This window comes from Dermacentor silvarum, chromosome 6, assembly GCF_013339745.2.
Source record: "Dermacentor silvarum isolate Dsil-2018 chromosome 6, BIME_Dsil_1.4, whole genome shotgun sequence".
NCBI lineage: Eukaryota > Metazoa > Arthropoda > Arachnida > Ixodida > Ixodidae > Dermacentor > Dermacentor silvarum.
This window is the reverse complement of record NC_051159.1, coordinates 185088681-185105670: the sequence shown is the minus strand read 5'-3', so window position 1 is coordinate 185105670 and position 16990 is coordinate 185088681. Positions and strand designations below refer to the sequence as shown.

The 16990-nt window shown below is 44.3% G+C and overlaps 1 protein-coding gene across 2 annotated transcripts in view; it reads right to left on the bottom strand.

Annotated features, from left to right (window-relative positions):
* Positions 1-5556: 5556 nt before the first annotated feature.
* Positions 5557-16990, bottom strand: part of LOC119456539 (uncharacterized) — a 45008-nt gene continuing 33574 nt past the window's right edge. The window contains exons 2-4 of one of the 2 annotated variants that reach the window (XR_005193146.2): positions 15061-15390; positions 8935-8982; positions 5557-6392 (exon numbers count right to left, since the gene is read on the bottom strand). Coding sequence is in view for 1 of the 2 variants with exons in the window: in XM_037718370.2 (XP_037574298.1) it covers positions 6356-6392; positions 8935-8982; positions 15074-15390 (402 nt within the window). In the remaining variant the exon portion in view is untranslated. The remainder of the gene's footprint in view (positions 6393-8934; positions 8983-15060; positions 15391-16990) is intronic. The other variant, XM_037718370.2, reaches the window with a different exon arrangement.

The following is a 16990-nucleotide window of genomic DNA, read 5'->3' as shown; positions in this document are numbered from 1 at the left end:
TCGTGCATATGGAAGCTGCACTACGCTGCACACGCTAGCACAACGCGAAAGACGAAGCACGTAACTGACACACTAATACAACGCGCAAGACAAAGCACGTAACTGAATCGTCACCGAGTCAAATCAGCGCGTACAGCGCGTCGTAATTGCAGCCTCCGCGATCAACTTCAGAAACATTTTCAGAGCTAATTGCGGAGGCCACGCTCCGCTGTGCTGAGTACGGTGAACGCCACCTAGCTGGCGTTGGTAGTGCTTCTTGATGCCAGCGTCCCTTCGAATGCTGGCATCGAGGCGTCGTAGTGCTGAGACCACCGAAGCGTTCACTGTCGGTGCGCGTTAGTGTCATAATGCACTACTTCTCTTTTCTGCTCGTAGGCGGCGGCACCGCCCCGAGCAAGAGCGCGGGTACACGGAGGAGTGTTAGATATATAAGGCGCGTCTGTGTAGATCTCTGCAAATGCGTTTGTGGCGCAATGGGTTAAACGCTCGGCGATCTATCGTCGCGGACCGAGAGGTCGTGGGTTCCATTTCCAAATTTTGCATGTTTGTGGAACTTTTTCTTCTGGTTTCTTTCTTTGTATTATGTTCTATGACGTATTTCCGTGACGGAAATACGTCAGTGAAGTCTTGGTGGACCCCGGCATAAAACACTTTCGTGTTAAAATTGCGTAAATAGACCCATAGCTTCGTGTTCAAAACCATTGTCTGGCATTTTTCGTTTTTGTTGTGGGCTCGTGCTAGCAATATAATTTATTACCTTATATCTCACATCGATCAGTCGACCTTCAACGTCCTTGAGCGAAAACGCGGCTACTACATGAAAGGTACAAAAAGTCACGTGGTCACAGAGTCGTCGTCTTCCACAGTCGGCTCCGATGCTTCTCATCATGCCAGCGTTCCCAACTGCCCCTCGCGCTCGTGCGTTCCTCTATCGAGTGCCTGAATTAACTCTATCTTAATTAAGGCAAAGTTATTTAAGAGTAAGGTAATTCAGGCACTCGAACCCACGACCTTTGATGGTAATTAGAGGCGAAGTTAATTAAGGCACATTAAATTTAGGTGGCGTCAATTAAGGCACTCGCATCCACTACCTTTTGTGGGAGAAAGTAAGTAATAAGAAGTACCAACGCATTCGAATGAGAATGTCAAGTAATTTAATGAATGTCTCGCGAGCGCGCAGCATTTCGCCTTCATCCTCTTTGGCGTATGATAAAGTGACTGTCAATTTTTGAGTTCAAAATGTTGTGTTACCGTATAAAAAATATGAAGGCACAATAAATTTATTTTTTTAGACTCGCTCGAAGTCGGAACATCGTGCAGTTGCGTAAGACGTATCTCTTCTTCTGTCTCAGCTGTTGCAGATTGTCACGGAGCGGCATATTTTCGAATGGTTTGGACGCTGATTAACGACACACCGAATTACGAGCGTCAAACACGTGGGCTCCTGACTGTGCAGCGTATAATGCATTCGACATCGACACGCCGAATTACGAGCGTCAAACACGTGGGCTCCTGACTGTGCAGCGTATAATGCATTCGACATCGACGCGCCGAATTACGAGCGTCAAACACGTGGGCTCCTGACCGTGCAGCGTATAATGCATTCGACATCGACACGCCGAATTACGGCCGTCAAAAGCGTCGTGGCCGCTCGGGCTGCCATCTCGATTCCAGACGCGTCACGCCGATTACGGACCCCGAAGTGTGCGCGTACGGCCACGTGGTAGTGCCGGGCTCAACCTTGGCCCTTGACATTGGGAGAGAGGCTAATCTGCGGTTCTTCGTCCATAGTGAGAGCGCGGCCAAGATTGTTGGGAGCTAAGAGAGCTGAATTCGGAGAATGCTACGTAGTGGCAGTTTCCCTACCTAGGGAACTAGGGAAAGGAGAGGCTATTTAGGCGCATGTTTTGGGCCCTGCCGAGGAGTCTAGAAGCTGAACCTATGCGCTGCTGAGAAGCCATTGGGGGGCTAGCGCCGTCCAGTATCGCCTGGGCCGCCTGGCTACGTCGGAACTCCGAGGAACTTGTTGACGTACGAGACGTCAAACCAGCGTCTGCAACGAAGCTCACGGTAGTTCGCCTCAAGTTAGCTCAACCTGCTTGAGGAAAGTCGTCAGATCTAGACTCCCGGGAACCCCAGCTCAGCAATTCGCATCCACCTCGACAAGATCGGACCGCCAGCCTTCTTCGGGAAAGCTTTGTGCACCGACTTCCACGGTTTATGGACTTGCTGCTGCTGCCCGGCAATGCGTATGACACCATTGGTTTTCTTTTGAACTTTGATTTCCTTTGAACTTTGATTAGTGAATTACTGTTAAGTGTTATTCTTGTATATTTGATCCGCGCCATGTTTCATATGTATATGTACTGATAATTGCTCGTATTTATTTGTCTTCATCATTGTGTTAGATTAAGTTCAGGTGTGTTAGTCTGTCTTGTGTTTTTTTATTATTGTATTTTATTAACTTGTGCATATTTATCAGTCGATAAATATCTTGTTTTTTTTTGTTTACTCCCGACTCTGACTCTTTTTACTGTGCTCGCTTGCGTACGGAACGACCAACCAGCTTGTCTACCCCGTCGATTGACTTCGCGCCGACGACGAATCGGGGACAGCTGTGACACAGATATTTTCATACTGAAACAAGGGTGTGCACTCGAAAAATAAGCTCTGTCCCAGTGTATATGAAAGGACTTTACTATCATAAAAATTTCTATGAAATCAAAAGACAATGGTGAAATCCCTCTGACCGTCCTTGTCTGAACACACCTTCTAAATGAATACTGTTGAAAGCTTGGAGAATGCTCTCTACCTGCTGCCTTTGCGCTTCCTCGCTCTACTAACCGGTATAGCAACTTTGGTATTTACTTTGCAGAGTTTCGCCCCTTACCTCTACTTTCCTGGCTAGGACGATTCTTTAGGTTTTTTTTTTGTGTGTGTGTGTTTTGTGCGCACGTTTATGAACGCAACCTCCGGTCATGCGGGTTAGACAAAAAGTGATGTTCGCCCGAGTGAGCTCGTCGGACATTGTAATTTTCCCTGCAAATTAGTCAACAAATAGCGTTGTTTGAGATTTTACTACAATTTAACGGACTTGCTAGCATCTACAACTGATCGGCCTATATTGGATTATATGCAATGTTTTCATGCGCTATATATATTTGCTTGCTTGTGCAAATTCTTTGTATATCGACCCTGAAAACCCCATAGTAAACGAACGCGGGTGATCGTCTTTAAGAGTGAGCGCTGTAAAAAGGTAATGATTGAGTTTCTTTCAAGTGTACTAATTGTTAATGCTGCGTAATTTCAGTTCTGGCGTATAGTGCCGTATTATACTTGCAGGTTGTCCTAGCTAACTTTAGCCAAGCTGTTAAAAAACTGGTACAATATACGATTATGAGACATGCGATGTTCAAATATCAGTCCTCTGCCGCAGCCATGGATAATTTTTGTGTGCTAATTATGCGGCTATTAGAGAACACTCAATAAACAAGTTTTTTTATTTTTGAATTCAGGGCGTGACTTCATCAGCCTATATTTATGTCCACTGCAGGAAGAAGGCCTCTCCACTGCGATCTCCAATTACCTCTCTCTTGAGCTAGCTGATTGCAACTTGCGCCTGCAAATTTCCTAACTACATCACCCCACCTAGTTTTCTGCCGTCCGCGACAGCGCTTGCCTTCTCTTGGTATCCATTCTGTAACTCTAATGGTCCACCGGTTATCCATCCTACGCATTACATGGCCGGCCCAGCTTCATTTTTTTCTCTTAATGTCAAATATAATATCGGCTATCCCGTTTGCTCTCTGATCCACACCGCTCTCTTCCTGTCCCTTAACGTTAGGTCTAACATTTTTCGTTCCATCGCTCTTTGTGCGGTCCTTAACTTGATCTCGAGCGTCTTTGTTAACCTCCAAGTTCCTTCCCCATATGTTAGCATCGGTAGAATGCAATGACTGTACACTTTTCAACGACACTGCTAAGCTCCCAGTCAGGATTTGGAAATGCCTGCCGTATGCACTCCAACTCAATTTTATTCTTCTGTAAATTTCCTTATCATGATCAGGGTCCCGTGTGAGTAATTGAGCTAGATAAATAGAGTCTAGAGGTTGACTGGAGATCCTGAATTCTTGCTCCCTTGCCAGGCCATTGAACATTATCTTTGTCTTTTGTATATTAATCTTCACCCCCACTTTTACACTTTCTCGGTTAAGGTCTTTAATCATTTGTTTTAATTCGTCCCCATTGTTGCTAAATAGGACAATGTAATCTGCAAACCGAAGGTTGCTGAGATAATCGCCGTTGATCCTCGCTCCTAAGCCTTCCCAGTCTAAGAGCTTGAATACTTCTTCTAAGCATGTAGCGAATAGCATTGGAGAGATTGTGTCTCCTTGCCCGTGACCCCTTTCTTGATCGGTAACTTTCTACTTTTTCTTGTGGAGAACCAAGGTAGCTGTGGAATCCTTGTAGATATTTGCCAAGATATTCACGTATGCCTCCTGTACTCCTTGATTACGCAATGCCTCTATGACTGCTAGTATATCTACTGATTCAAATGCTTTTTCATGATGTATCAAAGCCATATAGAGAGGTTGATTGTACTCTGCAGATTTCTCTATTACCTGAGTTATGACATGGATATGTTCTATCGTAGAATATACCTTCCTGAAGCCAGCCTGTTCTCTTGGTTGGCTGAAGTCAAGTGTTTCCCTGATTCTATTTGAAATTACCTTGGTGAATATTTTATAGAATACTGAAAGCAAGCTAATGGGTCTATAATTCTTCAATTCTTTAACGTCTCCCTTCTTATGGATTAGTATAATGTTGGCGTTCTTCCAGCTCCCTGGTACACTTGGAAGTCGTGAGGCATTGCGTATAAAGGGCTGCAAGCTTTTCAAGCATGATATCTCCTCCATCTTTGATTAAATCGACTGTTATCCCATCTTGTCCAGGAGCTTTCCACCTGGTCATGTCTTTCAAGGCCCTTCTAACTTCATCGCTAGTTATAGAAGGAGCCTCTGTATCCTGTTCATCACTACTTCGAATGAAAGTAGCTTGGCTGCTCTGGGTACTGTATAGGTCAGCATAGAATTTTTCCGTTGTTTTTACGATGTCATCGAAATTTCTGATGATATTACCCTGCTTATCTTTCAGTGCATACATCTTGCTTTGTCCTATGCCATGTTTTCTTCTCACTGATTTCATGCTGCGTCGATATTTTACGGCTTCCTCAATCTTTTCCACGTTATAATTTTGAATATCCCACTGTTGTTGCATCCACTGGAACACTGTTATTGCATTCTAAAATATCCCACCTATGAGCTTTCATCGCGCCATATCCTGCGCCACTACTCGTCTCCATTTAGCCGAATAATTAACACACAAAATATCCTGGTGGAAGAAGGGGACTGACGTTCGAACACCGTATACATTTCATAATCGACTATTGTGCTACATGTTTTTCATTAGATTGGCTAGCGTCAGTTGGAACACCCTGTATAACGTTTACATAATGTAAGTGGACGCGAAGGCATCAGCAAAAAGTAAACGTGGCAGTTGTTGGACAATTCCTTCTTTTTTATTTTTGACAACATGGAACAAATATTAACAACAAACTAGCAAACAAAAGCCAACTTAAGATTGAACGAAAACAACTGGGTATAAAACCCATCAAACAAATGATTTGTAGTTGTAGCGCACGAGAGACCAGTGTTGGTAAACTATAGAGTGTGATTCCCAAATTCCAACTCTTGCTCACACGACGACGTTTAGAAGGAACAAGCGGAGAGTAAGAATGAGGACATATGCGTCTTCCTTCTTACCGAATTCTTTCAGAAACGGTCTATGTTGGTTGCTAAACAGCCTAGAGCGGTCATTACTCATCTTCTCATGTATTAAGGGCAGTAACTTGATCAACAGCGTCTCGACAAAGTAACACGCCAAAAAGGCGTGCGTATCAAGGATGTCGCAAAACTGATCATCTCTAGTTATGTTGCTATAGTTGAAATAAATTATTGTTATGTCTACTCCTTACTCGAAATGAAGTTTATGGGCGTTCAAAGATCCAAGCTCATGTAGAAGCTAAGGACGTCACGTATTTGCAAAGTTTTCAGATTTTGACTCCTGTGCTTCTGCGTAGATACATTTATAGGCATTTAAGATTACGGGCAAAAGTGTCAAAGGTCATGGAAGTTGTTGTTGTAGGTGAGCAGTTTGCAAATCTGTTGCGCCCGGTGCTTGAAAAAAATCATTAACACCGACAAATGGTGCTTCTCCAAGTGGTCATATCTTGCTTGTTTTGCGCTGTTGTTCTCTTTACGTCTGAGAGAGTGGCTGCTGCTGCAGGCGTCCGCCTTTAGACAATCCACACGACACCAGCAGGAACCATGTGACTGCAAAGATAAGGGAATGGAGCGAGATAGTTTTTTAATGTGAAAGCCAGTGCACAAACCCGTGCGATTCATGGAAGCAGTATTGTTTAAAACAGTGTTATACTATATAGTGGCCTCTGAACCGCAGATCAGGCGACCTAAGCATGTACTTTTTCAGGGCATATCAATCACAGTGTTATCATAGTCTTCTGTAGCATTTCCTTACCTTTTCCTGCAGGCCTTGCTGCAGACCTAGATGTTCTTTCGCAGTTATCAAAGCACAGCAGGTTGTGGCTAGAATGTACCGAAGGCCGAGGACTTGTGTGGGCTGTTTAGGACCGAAGTTTGACTAACAGTGCGGTTTTATGTAACTTGGCTTTATCTTCCCGTTTAGTAGGAAAATTATGCATAGGATATCATCATCATCAACAACAACCCATTCTTTTTTTTGTCCACTGCAGGACGAAGGCCTCTCCCTGCGATCTCCGATTACCCCCGTCTTGCGCTAGCTGATTCCAACTTGCCGCCTGCAAATTTCCTAACTTCATCACCCCACCTAGTTTTCTGCCGTCCTCGACTGCGCTTCCCTTCTCTTGGTATCTATTCTGTAACTCTAATTTCCCACAGGTTATCCATCCTACGCATTACATGGCCTGCCCAGCTCCATTTTTTCTTCTTAATGTGAATTAGAATATCGGCTTATCCCCGTTTGCTCTCTGATCCACACCGCTCTCTTCCTGTCTCTTAACGTTAGGCCTAACATTTTTAGGTCCATCGCTCTTTGTGCGGTCCTGAACTTGTTCTCGAGCTTCTCTGTTAACCTCCAAGTTTCTGCCCCATATGTTAGCACTGGTAAAATGCAATGACTGTACACTTTTCTTTTCAACGACAGTGGTAAGCTCCCAGCCAGGATTTGGTAATGCATGCCGTATGCACTCCAACCCAATTTAACTCTTCTGTAAATTTCCTTCTCATGATCAGGGAACCCTGTCAGTAATTGACCTAGATAAACGTACTCCTTTACAGACTCTAGAGCCTGACTGGCGATCCTGAATCCTTGTTCTCTTACCAGGCTATTGAACATTATCTTTGTCTTCTACGTATTATTCTTCCACCCCACTCTTAGACTTTCTCGGTTAAGGTCCTCGATCATTTTTTCTAATTCGTCCCCATTGTTTCTGAATAGGACAATGTCATCTGCAAACCGAAGGTTGCTGAGATATTCGCCGTTGACCCTCACTTCTAAGCCTTCCCAGTCTAAGAGCTTAAATACTTCTAAGCATGCAGTGAATAGCATTGGAGAGATTGTGTCTCCTTGCCTGACCCCTTTCTTGATAGGTAAATTTCTAGTTTTCTTGTGGAGAACGGAGGTAGCTGTGAAATCCTTGTAGATATTTGCCAAGATATTCACGTATGCCTCCTGTACTCCTTGATTACGCAATGCCTCTATGATTGCTGGTATCTCTACTGAATCAAATGCCTTTCATAATCTATAAAGCCATGTAGAGAGGTTGATTGTACTCCGCAGATTTCTCGATTAACTGACTGATGACATTGATATGATCTATCGTAGAATATCCCTTCCTGAAGCCAGCCTGTTCTCTTGGTTGGCTGAAGTCAAGTGTTGCCCTGATTCTATTGGAAGTTATCTTGGTGAATATTTTATACGATACTGAAAGCAAGCTAATGGGTCTATAATTCTTCTATTCTTTAATGTCTCCCTTCTTATGGATGAGTATAATGTTGGCGTTCTTCCAGCTTTCTGGTACACTTGAAGTCGTGAGGCATTGCGTATAAAGGGCCGAAAGCTTTTCAAGCATGATATCTTCTCCTTCTTTGATTAAATCGACTGTTATTCCATATTCTCCAGCAGCTTTTCCCCTGGTCATGTCTTACAAGGCCCTTGTAACTTCATCGCTAGTTATAGAAGGAGCCTCTGTATCCTGTTCATCACTACTTCGAATGAAAGTACTTGGCTGCTCTCGGTACTGTACTGGTTATAGGATATACAGGCCATTATTTATCAAATGCTTTCTTGGATCCACAAATTCATGTCATATATTTTTGATTCAGTAACCAAGAGCAGCTTAACAGAGGGCCTAGTTGGCATATACTTGACACCACGAAAGAAAAGTGGATACGGGACCACCGCCTTTCTTGTGTTAGAGTGTGCTACAATCTAGTACACTCCACTTTTGTCCACTCTTATTGCTTTTGCGTCCATTCCTTTTCTTAAAAAAGTGTATGCGAGACCACTCCTTTTCTGTCGTGGTGTTTTTTTTTTTTTTTTTTGAGGGCGGGGGGGAAGGGGGGGGGTGGGGGGGGGGGCTCTTTAATCACGTCAAGTGGAATATCTGTTGGCTCATAATTTGTTTACGCCGCTGTGGTGTAATGCAGGTACTATAAAGCTCACTGTTGCATTGAGAACGACACATTTTCTAGTGTTCTGACAATTTAGGAAGCAAAGTTTTCCAATTCCCATAACGGTTAGCTTAAAAAGATTGCAAATAAGTTTTTCTTTGTATGCAAACAATTCGCGCAGAAAGTGAGATATTCAACTCACCGCAGGAGATTCGCGCCAGACGGCCATGCCTGCAGATCTTCGGCAGCTCTGAAAAATATGTATATGCATAGTGGGCTTCTTGTACTGAATGTTTTTCATGCCGTTGATTTAAGCTGTTGTCCTGGTTACAGCGAAAGTGGTGACAACTATCGCTACTGTAAAAACATTTGTGTGGAAGTGAGTCAGTTCTTCATGAATACGAGAATTGCACAACACGTGTAATCACGGGTTGCCCCGTGATTACACTCCTTGCAGTGAATGTATCTTATATAAGAAAGCAAGAAAATGCGAAGCTTCTAGCATGCTGAAAAAGACGGTTCAGGCTCGCGCTCGAAAGCGGCCTCGACAAGGATTCGATAACGCGCCGTGGTTGCTTAGCGGCTATGGTGTTCGGCTGCTAAGCAAGAGGTCGCGGGATCGAATCCCGGTCACGGCGGCCGCATTTCGATGGAGGCGAAATGCGAAAACATCCGTGTACTTAGATTTAGGTGCACGTTAAAGAGCCCAGATGGTGCAAATTATTCCGGAGTCCCCCACTACGGCGTGCCTCATACTCATATCGTGGTTTTGGCACGTAAAACCCCATAATTTAATAATAAGGATTAGATACAAACTAAAACATTCACTAATAGGGAGAAGATACTTCCGAATCGTGTAAGTAAACATGATTAACATTATTAGTTATTTGCATGGTTGCTTTTATTGGCAACATTTTGCACGCAAGTGTTTTCGAACCCGTCTGTATTATCACAGTGCGGTGCCAAAGAACGGACCGGAACAACTACGAGCGTGGACTGCTCTCCCATCTTGTATGGCGCTTAAGCCATTGTAAAAATAGCCTGAAAATACATTTTATACCTCTGTCTGCTTTCCTTCAAATTATGGTCGTTCCTATAGCGAGTTATTGCGGTCGGGAGTGTTGCAGCAATCATTGAGTTATGTAGTATCAAAATCACCATTTGTCACAATAAATAAACTTACACTGACTTATGCTGAGAGCACGAGCATCAAGTTGTGTCATCAATAATAGCTGCGAAACGCTATGCCACTTTTGTTTTGTCTGCAATAATCTAATGCAGCGTATAGCTGGTATTATGAAATGATACTGACTTGCAGAAACGCGCAATTCATTGCTCGCTACAAGCACATGTAAAATAAAAGCTCAATGTCATCTCTCTGTAAATTGGTTATTTAGCTTCCTTCAAGCGTGAACAAATGTTAAGCGTTGTGTGCGCTTTTTGTTAAAATATATCTGGCGCTTTTTTTAGCACCATGCGTTCTTTCCTGTTTACCATCAAAGTGTGGGCATAATATTTGCCCAAGCAATTTCGCTAACCGGGCTTGTTGCACAAAGTCCGCATGCTTGCGATGAAAATATGGCCGCTTTTAGCTCTGTTATTATTATTATTATTGTTTTTTGAACGTGACGGAGTACTATAGTAAGTTTACTGAATGCTAGTTTATTTAATTGCTTAAGGTAAGAATGAACATGCACGTATCACCAGGCAACGAAACGTCTGGTGATACGTGAATGTTTGTGTGTGTTCCAACTTATTGACAAAAAAATATAAAGGATTGCGAGTTTCGCCCGAAGGGCGAAGCATTGAAAGAGATAGCCAGTTTATCGTTGCGCTGAAGCTCCTCGGAGAGCAGTTTAGTGTCAGTTTCGCTTAGACCAGCGCATGCATGCACACAGCAGAAACGCTGGTGTTTGTGCGCAGAACGCTCAAAGTCAGCAACGGAACACTGCCCTGGCTGCGATGCAGAGCCGACTGAGCAGACTGAAACGGTGAGTCCATTTGAATTCGTTGATTTTTTTCAGTCAAACGCGTTGCGCGACTACACCCCCCCCCCCCCCCCCCCCGCATTACTTCCTCCTCCTCCCACCATCTGGTTGGCTTTGGAAGGATGTGCCAGTGCCTCTTCCCAGCCTTTGACGTCAAGCTTAGCTCTCTCCACTTTCCTCCTACCACTCTTTCGTTTATCGGGGCGAGGAGGCCTAGTTTTGCCTCGGAGATAACCACAGTGCTATCGCATTAAAAAAAAAAAAAAAAAAAAAAAAAAAAAAAAAAAAAAAAAACGTGACATACACTCGTTCTAGCATGTGTCATTTACAGCGATAGGCTGTTAACTTCTAATGCTTCTACATTAGATTCGTTTTCACTCTGGAGTCTGCTGAACACTGTACCGCTTCCATTCTCTCATAACATCTCCTTGTGCGATGACGGCCTCATACGAGTATTACTCCGTTTTCGGTACTTAATCCTTCAAGTCTCAGTGGATACAAATGGAACGACACCATTTAGCTGCCTGCACAGATGTACCAAGGAAATTTTACAGAATAAAACTGAGATAATTAGAGAGGCTAAACTATAATTTCCCTATGCAGATAACACTACGCATATCATCAGCTGAATGCTGCCATTTGTATTATTCATCAAGAACTTCGCTGCGGTGGACTTTCACAAGTACGCGCACCGCATCGCGCTCTCATCTAATTACACCTAAGAAAAAGAACTTTTCCGATAGTGGTGTTTATTGAGCTATAAAAACAACTGGCAGCGGAGTATGTTAGAAACAAAGCCACCTGTCTCTCAAACAGTGCCTCAATACAGAGAAGAATAGGGTAGCAGTCATACCGTACATGCATGGATTGTCTCCTCGCCTCTAGAAAATAGAAAAACACAATAATATTCTTGTTGCGTTTTCAGCGCCTAACAAATTAAGCAATTTATGTAGGAGGACCACACCAGGAGGAGCAAAGAAGACGACCTGCGAAAAAGATAACCGGAAAAAGCTCGTAGGGTCAGGTGTCGTCTACCAGATACCCACAACCTGCGGAGCTTGCTGCATCAGTCAGACCGGTTACGTGAGCACAAATAGCGATCTGAACAAAGAGCAGGCCGGTGGTTTTCTTGCATAGCACTGCAAGAATTGCCCATGCCGGCCCCCTCTTTGAAGATACGGTGATTCTAGGAAAAAGCCTGAACGAGATGACCAGGCTCATCATTGAAGCATATCACATCGCCACCTTCGGTGGGTCTTGTATCAGCAAACCATCCATCTCATTATCAGGAAAAGAGGTGGAATTTATGCGCATGGCATGATTTTTTATCACAGACTTCCCATTCGGTCGCGAGAGGTGCTATCAGGTTGAAGGGAGCACGTGTGCAGGCGAGAGAAGGGTGCATGCCGTGAAGCGCCAAATGTGCCTGTTCTTCCCCTTGTGTCCTGTTTCTGATGCGCTACGCCTCCCCAAACAAACGTTCACACGTTCAGTCGTCGTCGTCATCATCATCATCATCAGCCTATATTTATGTCCACTGCAGGACGAAGGCCTCTCCCTGCCATCTCCAATTACCCCTGTCTTGCGCTAGCGTATTCCAACTTGCGCCTGCGAATTTCCTAACCTCATCATCCCACCTGACTTTCTGCCGTCCTCGACTGCGCTTCCCTTCTCTTGGTATCCATTCTGTAACCCTAATGGTCCACCGGTTATCCATCCTACGCATTACATGGCCTGCACAGCTCCATTTATTCCGCTTAATGTCAACTAGAATATCGTCTACCCCCGTTTGTTCTCTGATCCACACCGCTCTCTTCCTGTCTCTTAACGTTACTCCTAAGATTTTTCGTTCCATTGCTCTTTGTGCGGTCCTTAACTTGTTCTCGAGCTTCTTTGTTAAGCTCCAAGTTTCTGCCCCGTATGTTAGCACCGGTAGAATGCAATGATTGTACACTTTTATTTTCAACGACAGTGGTAAGCTCCCAGTCAGGATTTGGCAATGCCTGCCGTATGCACTCCAACCCAATTTTATTCTTCTGTAAATTTCTTTCTCATGATCAGGGTCCCCTGTGAGTAATTGACCTAGATAAACATATTCCTTTACAGACTCTAGAGGCTGACTGGCGATCCTGAATTCTTGTTCCCTTGCCAGGCTATTGAACATTATCTTTGTCTTCTGCATATTCATCTTCAACCCAATTCTTGCACTTTCTCGATGAAGGTCCTCAATCATTTGTTGTAATTCCTCTCCATTGTTGCTCAATAGGACAATGTCATCTGCAAACCGAAGGTTGCTGAGATATTCGCCATCGATCCTCACTCCTAATCCTTCCCAGTCTAAGAGCTTGAATACTTCTTCTAAGCATGCAGTGAATAGCATTGGAGAGATTGTGTCTCCTTGCCTGACCCCTTTCTTGATAGGTATCTTTCTACTTTTCTTGTGGAGAACCAAGGTAGCTGTGGAATCCTTGTAGATATTTGCTAAGATATTCACGTATTATTCACAATTAGTATGATTTAAATTGGATATGTTGAGAGGGTCATTTGCCATCTCTGCTGGACATGTTTGAAAGGGTCGTTGTAAACTCAAGTGGAATAATAAGAGTAAATTAAGCAAGTTGGTATTGATTCATATCGAAAAATGTTGTGCTAGAAAATAGACCAAGACGTAGGGAAGAGCGTTCCTGTTTTGTTTTCTTCCTTACGTCCTTTTCTGTCTACAGCGCTAAATTTTCCCACGTGAATGTAGTGTGTTATGGCTGTTCTTTCTTTTTTCATTTTTTGTGCATCTTACCAACAGAAAAAAGAAGTACTACAATAGATCGGGATGGTCAGCACTAGCTATGTTTATTGAAAAGGTGGCGAAAAAACACTGTTTTGCATTTATCGCGAGGTCGCGTTTCAGACATGCAGCTGGAGTCTTTATATGAAGAAGATAGAGAAATTCCATAATCTGAAAAATGCTAATAATGACGGCCAAATTTGATGGGTCTTTTATACGAGATAGATGATGGATGCAATGCATGAGCAGCATGCAATGCATTCCATTCAATGTATCAACAACATTCCCGGCATCATCAGCGTTAGCTCCGCTGCTGCAGCCTACGGACAAATAAGTAAATGTAGAACAATGACGTTACTCCACTTACAGGTCCCAGAAAGCTTGGTGATCCGACCCCTTCTTATCACTCATTCAAGTGCGACGAACTCATAATTTTGGTGCCACTAACCGGTGGTTCCAACTGGAATCACGCAGTAAAATGATACCTTTAAGAGCGCATAGTCGGTGATGTTTCTCTACCTGCTTCAGGGTTATTACATAACAGAATGGGCAAGTTTTCTGTTCCGGGGACAAATTTTGATGCCCATGGCGACAACTCCGATTTGTCGAAATGAGCGTGACGTTACGTCGCGCAGCTTACACACAAGCGTGGTTTCCTAGAACTGAATTAATTATTGCAATGAAATACTGTGAATGATAATGATCCTGGATGACGTGAATAGAGGTGGGTTCCAGGATTTATTGCCCGAATTTGTAAGCGTTGGTGTGATCTCGCGAGTAGGACTATTAGGCGACGAAGTACATGAGTGATGGACCATTGTTGCGGGGGAATGGACCTATTGCGTTGGCGCGGCATGTTGTCATGCAGAGGATTCGTCACGAGCGTATTGTTACTGGAGTTACGGACACATCGTGTGTCATAAATTTTCCTGTTGTAGCCTGAATTAAGACGCAGAAAGCAGTAACCGTTTTTCAGGAGCAAAATTGTAAACAGAGTAGTCGTCCGTCACGTTGACAGGGTGGCCGAAATGAAGTGCACTTTTATGCCAACATCGCATAAAAAGTTTGTTTACGAGGTGTGAATTTTACTTTTGTCGCATGCGTGATTTCTCGACACAGTCGATTTGACTCATCCTGGGCACCCGCGGGTACAATATTGCCGTACTTGGTGCCACATGCCGCGATGCTACGGCGAACAATAATGCTTCGAGTGCACCAGCTTGCTCACCTCCACGAACGTCAAAGCTGTGCGCAATAAGCGGGGAAGCCTCGACACAGCATCTCTGACACAGTTAACAGACAGGTTGCACAGAACGCCGCATAAACTTGGAGCAGAATAACGTGTGGGGTGCGCATCCAATGGTCGATTCTATTTTCTCGATCCGAGTTTGAAGGTAGACTGACACAACGAGCCCCATCTGCTGTTCTCAAGTTTGTCCAAATGCCCAGTGCATCGTTTAGTGGGAATCACCGCTCTGTATCGAGAGTGCGCGTCCTTTGAGGGTCGGCTGTGAGCAAGTTTGTCCGCCGTAGCGTCGCGTTGGGCCTCGCTACTCACGGGCGGTGCTCACTTCTTCTTCCGGTTGTGGTCGACGGTGTGTGTCGGCCTGCGGTTGGGGTCCCCTTGGTACGGAGTCACGTTCTCGCGGATGCGACCCCGCGTGCCGACGATGTCGGTGTGATGGTGGTTGATCTCGTCGGTGGCCGAGTTGAACTGGTACTGCTTCTGCAGCTCGCGCGTGCCGAACACGACGCCGAAGTTCGTGTACATGAAGGTGGGCTGCTCAGGCTCGTAGCCCGGCGCCACCCCCGTTAGGATGATGCCCGTGCTACCGGGCGCTACCAGACACCACAGAAGGGCTGCGGCCAACAGCAGCTGGAGGGAGCTCTGCGACAGTGGAAAGAATTGGTGACACGGGAAATTTGGTCAGCTGATGTTAAAACCGCGTGACCACCCCATGTGCATAAAGCATTAAATGTCTATATGGCTGGTTTTGCGCGAAAGAGAAAAAGAACTGGGTAGGATTGTTATTGGCAATCGCTTTCATCGGTGAAGCTTCATTTCACCGAATGCACTTATCGAATGTCGCGCTTGCAGTGTATGGCGCGTTACAAGATTGAACGAGGTACAAAACTTTCGATTCAATGTGCATTTGAGTCAACACTGAATACCAAAGTTTTGCGTGCACGGGAGCGCCTGGAGGAGATGTTGTAGTAATATGTTAACTGTGCAGTATGTTCAGCACACACTTCTTCCCAAACTGGTGGCGGAAATCAGAAATGTTCATGTATTTGACTGTAGAGATCGCCAGGCGTCCTATACAACTTACTGTGTAGCTGTATAGCTGTAGGGCTCGAATATTACTTTTTCACCAGGGCCGGATGATACCGTGTCTCCTATGTTAGCTTTAACGTAGATCGATGATGTGAGTGGCTCATTGAACTAGAATTGAATTTCAGATTCACTTATAACAAGGGTCCTTTTATTTGCTTTCAATTTCTCTAGAAGCCAATAACATTAAGCACTCAATTTTTTTGTCATCTAACCATTGTCTCTGTCACCGTGGAAAGAAGAAATTTCGAAGTTTACATTGCTTTCATAGCTGCGAACGAACCGTCCGTCAAATGAGCATTGAACATTTTCTAGCTTAGGCCATGTCTCGGAGCACAGCATTCTGGCATGCGTCAGTTTTCAATGGATATTACTGGGATTTCCGGTCGGCACATGTCCTACGACCAATGCACGGGAAATCGTACCTTGTGTTTGCTGCTTTAGGCGCACATATATTTACCTCTCCACCTGATCCCTTGTCTACATATCTAACATACATAAGCTCACTGCGCTCAGCTCAAAAATATATTATACATACCCTCACTGCACGCCGTGATTTGGCCTGGCCTGTAGCCAGCCCTAGCCTATGCCTCCCCGAAAACGGCCGTGGCGGGGCTCCTACTTTGACACGCTAGTGACTGCAGCGCCATCTAATTTGTTTCATAACATGGCAGCGATCTATAAGTCAAGCATAGACACGCGAACGTCCAGTGCGCTGTGGCACATTACCAAAGCTCATTTACCATCACAGCACAGAAAAGAAGGCAAAAAAAAAACTTACATACAGTGAAAAATACAGTACATTTATGTAGATACTATACGTGTTAGTGGCAGTAGATTCCACAGAAAGAAGACACATATATTACTTAGCAGCCCCGAGTCAGTGACTGGGCTAAGCAGCCTCACTTCAACGTACCCCTTCACTTAACATAGAAAACCCAGCCTTACAACTGAACGAATCTTTACATAATGAATGCTCAAAATTGTTCTTCGAGTGAACACCACTGCTCAATAACTGTTGTCACTTTGTACAGATTCATCTTACGCTTTAGCTCGGGGGCTCCAATCTAAACATTTGGAAACGGAGAAACCGCTTTCCTCGGCAACCACTGCACGGAAGTTGATTAGTTTTGTTGCGTTTAAAATAAACAAAAGT